At 45.4% G+C, this 4,377-nt stretch overlaps 1 protein-coding gene across 1 annotated transcript in view; it reads right to left on the bottom strand.

Moving 5' to 3' along the window:
* Positions 1-1,142: 1,142 nt before the first annotated feature.
* hapln4 (hyaluronan and proteoglycan link protein 4) overlaps positions 1,143-4,377 on the bottom strand; it is a 17,535-nt gene continuing 14,300 nt past the window's right edge. The window contains exon 7 of the mRNA XM_061028552.1: positions 1,143-2,339. Coding sequence (XP_060884535.1) covers positions 1,948-2,339 — 392 coding nt within the window. The 3' untranslated portion in view covers positions 1,143-1,947. The remainder of the gene's footprint in view (positions 2,340-4,377) is intronic.

Raw genomic sequence — 4,377 nt, 5'->3', positions numbered from 1 at the left:
GTACCGTGTAGTCTGATCTCAGATGTTCTCGGTGGGTTGTATCGATAGATATTTGTTTGCGAGATCCGAGTGAACATGCTACATAAATGCTGCTCGATTACAAAACAGCAACAAAAACGTCTCCTCCTTACTTTAACTCTCTCATCCAGGTCTACACTCCCTCCCACCCATTACGCTCTGCCAATGAAAGGCGTCTGATCCAACCTTCACAACAGGGTCCTAAGTCTCTGACTAGACTCTTCTCCTCTGTCGCCCCCCGGTGGTGGAATGAACTTCCAAACTCCATTTGATCTGCAGAGTCCCTCTGCACCTTTAAGAAAAAGCTAAAGACCCAGCTCTTTCATGAATACCTACTAACTTAATGATGATGGTCTCCATATTATTGATGATGATGATGGTTGTGACGATTGTTTTTGTTTGATAACGATGACTTATAAGATGGTTTCTATACTGATTAGAGCTCTCAAGAACTGCCCTCAATGTTGTGCTTTGCCTCTGGTCACTTCCTGTCAGCACCTGTGTGTCCAATCAGACTCAAAGCTGATCGTTTGCTCTTACTGACATTGTTCCCTTTTTTCTAGATCCTTGCTTGTGTTGTACTTACTCTCTGATGTACGTCGCTTTGGATAAAAGCGTCTGCTAAGTGATTTGTAGAATTGTAGAATAAATTACACCTGCTTGATAATGTTTCCACTGTTAAAGTGAGCGTGTGAGCAGTTACATTTGTGGTCTTGTTTCAGAGTGTTTCCTCTAAATGCCTTTTTATTGTCACTTATGGATGATAAGCAGCGAGTCCACGGCTCAAGAGGGAGAAGAATCAGACTGTCCATGACACGTGGGCTCAGTGGGTCCATCAGCACAATAAACCTCACAGTACTCCCTCTGCTCTGGCTTCAACCTTACACGGTTACTGGCTGACATTAGAGTGTGAGCGTCTGTGAATGGATCAAAAAGAATCACTGCATGAATACAGTCCAGACCCATTCCTTTAGAGTTTATCGACCATAAGTGACCCTTTATACCCTTTATGACAGCAGAGTGCATCCTCAACGTTTCTCTGCTCATTTGAAGCTTCATCCTTTCACATAACAACCGTCAGGAGATCTCTTTATGAAGATGAAAAAACTACACCCAAAAACACAACAAGTCAAGACTTTTATTATGTGTTCATCTTTCATCCAGTACATCATGGCAAACATTCACTGTCTTAAAGGTTGCTGCTCGTAGTATTCACTGTGTAGTGCAAGTGATTGCCCAGGTAGCTTAAAGGTGCAGGAAGTGCGTCACTTGTGTTTATTGTTGCTTTTGTTTGTTTCCTTATTCAGCCTCAGCAGCTGTTTCTCAGCCAAGCAGTGCATGCTTGCTTTAGACTAAGACTACGTTGCTATCATAAAATAAAGCTCCATGATTTTTAAAATGCTCATATTTCAATCTTTACTACTCTGCCTGTTAAGCTCTGATAAAGGAAGTTGTGAGGTTTTCATTAATGAGACAAATGTCCCACACGTGCCAGAGGCTTGCTAACCAAGCATGGTGCCCAGATACAGGCAATTAAAGATGGAGCAATCAAAATCAACAAGGCGTCTTGGATTCTCTCCACACAGATCATCTCTGTTAATGCTTTATTAGCCTGGCTCTGGGATCCTGGCTCTGATTGGAGCTCAAACATGTAAACAAGAAGAATCACGGCTGACTCTCTGATCTGATGTGCGGCTGAATGATGATGGAGCTTCTGTTTAATCTTGCTGCAGATGTGCTAACATACTCCCCTCCGAAGATGATCCACTGACTGGAGACGAGAGGAAAATCACCCTAATAAAGATGTCACCCTTCTTCTTCTCTCTAGCAAACAGGAGCATCTTGTCTGTGAGGGTTTTTTTTTTTTTTTTTAAAGAGATGAATGGCTGCTCGGCTCAAATCTAAAAATTGCTCTGAGTCTTTTTCATTTCAAATCGCCCTTGTAGCATTCACTGGAATGCTGTTGTTGCTCTTTGTGCTTGTCAGACTATCACCTCGGCTCTTTGTCTTTCCAGAACCATCCGCTGCCTTGTCCGTGTTCTTGCGGAAACAGTAGACCCCGTAAAGGCGGAATTTTTTATCAGCGAAGCCCAGATGACGGACGCCCGGCTGGGCTCCTCCACAGCGAGAGCGGGGGTTGACGATGGGATAACGGATGCTGCCGTCCTCCAGCCAGCCGGCCTCACAGCGGTCCAGAAGCTGGAACTTCCATGCAGCGTACAGCTGGCCCACGTTAGCCACCGCTGAGCCATCGCGAACACAGGCCTTCATCGCCTCCGCATAGTTCACCTTCTTAAAGCGTTTCAGGAAGTACACTTTGCCTGAGGGGAGAGAGAGGGAGAGGACATGTTTGTTGTGAGAACATGTGAAAAGCTGCAGGAGAGTGTTGCTCAGGAGGGGCAAAAGGAGGGAAAGAGAGAGAGAGTCTTGGATGAGAGAGACAAGCTGAGCCCTGAGGGAAGATGTTCTTTCCTCTCCTCTCCTCTCCTCTCCTCTCAGTTCGAGTGTTTGCAGAAAAAATAAATCATTCACACAACAATCTGGGCAACAGCTCAAAATCGAAAAAGCAATATGTGAGTGGACAGCCCTCACAATGACTTCTCCAAAGCTCTCTTTACTTTCATCTCAACTCTGGGAACACTGTGCAGCTTTGAAAAAAAAAGGCATCATGACTGACTGAATAGTTTCAACTGAACTGAATAACATGTTTCTTTCTCTCTTTTTTTAGATCGATCTTTAAGACTCTGTGTGCCTTTATTTGAGAGACAGGACAGTGGATAGAGTCAGAACTTAAGGAGAGACAGAGTGGGGAATGACAGGTGGAAAAGGAGCCACTGGTCAGATGCGATCTCGAGGACTAACCTCCGTACATGGGGCAGGCAAACTCACAACTTGTTCACCTTCTCTTCAAAGGTCAGATATTCTCCTCCTCCTCTTCAGTGTAAATAAGTCTCAGAGCTCCTCAAAACATGTGTGTGAAGTTTGTTGTTCTAAATCCACTCTGATCCTGTATTTGATCATGTCTATGAACCCCTCTATTTCAGCCCTGCTCAGAACAGGCTGTTTCTGTGTCTGTACCTTTAAATATGTAAATGAGCTGTGTTTGACCACGCCCCCTCTCTGGAAGGGCTTGGGTGTCTCGGGCTTTCTCGCTCCATGTCCTATTGTTTACGGTGAGAAGGCAGACTCAGAGGACAGAACAAACACCTAGCTGTGGGAGTGTCACCCACCTGGGGGAGGGGCTACTGCCCTGAAGGGTCATGAAGGGAAAATCTCCAAACAGCCTGTTTGAGCACACATTTTCTGAAACGTGGAGCAGGTAAAAGACGGAGAGGATGGACTATTCTCATCATTGGGGGGTTTGTAGACTAGAGACACATATTAGTGTTTAGGCCCTGACTCACCAAGCAGACGTCAAAGAACTAGTGGCGACGAAGGCCGAATGTGGCGTCACCTCACTTCGCCTCATGTCGCCTTTGTCTTAGCCAAAAAGTTGCACTTGTCGCAAAGACACGAACAGCCAATCAGAGAGATTCCTCTCACCAACCTCACAGATGCCGCCCGACGCTGAAACGGCCCGAAAAAAGGCAGATGGGTGCGGACAAGTAGCGACCGAGCTGGACACACTCGGGCGACGACCGGTTGAACCGACGGTCTCCTTGGCCTGTCAGGGCCTTTAGACAAACATGGTGACGAGTATTCTGTTGAAGAATCCGTCTAGAATAATGATGTTTGGGTTGTTATTTTTCTCTATCTCATGAAATTCAAGTGAGCAGCCTCGACTCTGCACTCGGCGCGGCGATTGATTTTATGCTTGTTTATGCAACTGCTGGCTATTAGAGAGGCAGAATATTTTCTCATATTTCCCCGGGGGACACTCAGTAAATCGCCTCCAGCTGGACGGAGAAACAGTATCAGTCATGACCACCGCTGAAACCTTCTGCCCACAACAGACTGTCCACAATAATGAACACACAGGGGAAGCCGCGAGCGATTGCTTCTATTGAGAAACTTTCTGCTCACTGAAGCCAAGACACTACTCTGCAGTTTACTATTCTCTAAGTGTTCTAAATACAAATTAAGAGGACGTCTAGTTAACACAAAACATCCACTTAAAGTTTTTAAAGGTGTCATAAGTTTATCTCTCCTATCACAACTGCAGGAGGCCAGGCAGGCTGGATGTCTCTTATCCAATGGCACCTTGTGTTTTCATGATGAGGTCCATGTGTTAATGCAGTATTCAATGTTTTTTGTGCAAATCTTACTGAAGAACGTCAGACAGGACATCTTTACAACAGTGTAGCGGTGACTCATTGAATCAGCCCTCACATTTAACATCATATCCTGGTACAACCTTCA

This window comes from Labrus mixtus, chromosome 3 (genome assembly GCF_963584025.1).
Source record: "Labrus mixtus chromosome 3, fLabMix1.1, whole genome shotgun sequence".
NCBI classification, from domain to species: domain Eukaryota; kingdom Metazoa; phylum Chordata; class Actinopteri; order Labriformes; family Labridae; genus Labrus; species Labrus mixtus.
Note: the sequence above shows the minus strand (reverse complement) of the source record. Positions and strands in the feature narration are given on the sequence as shown.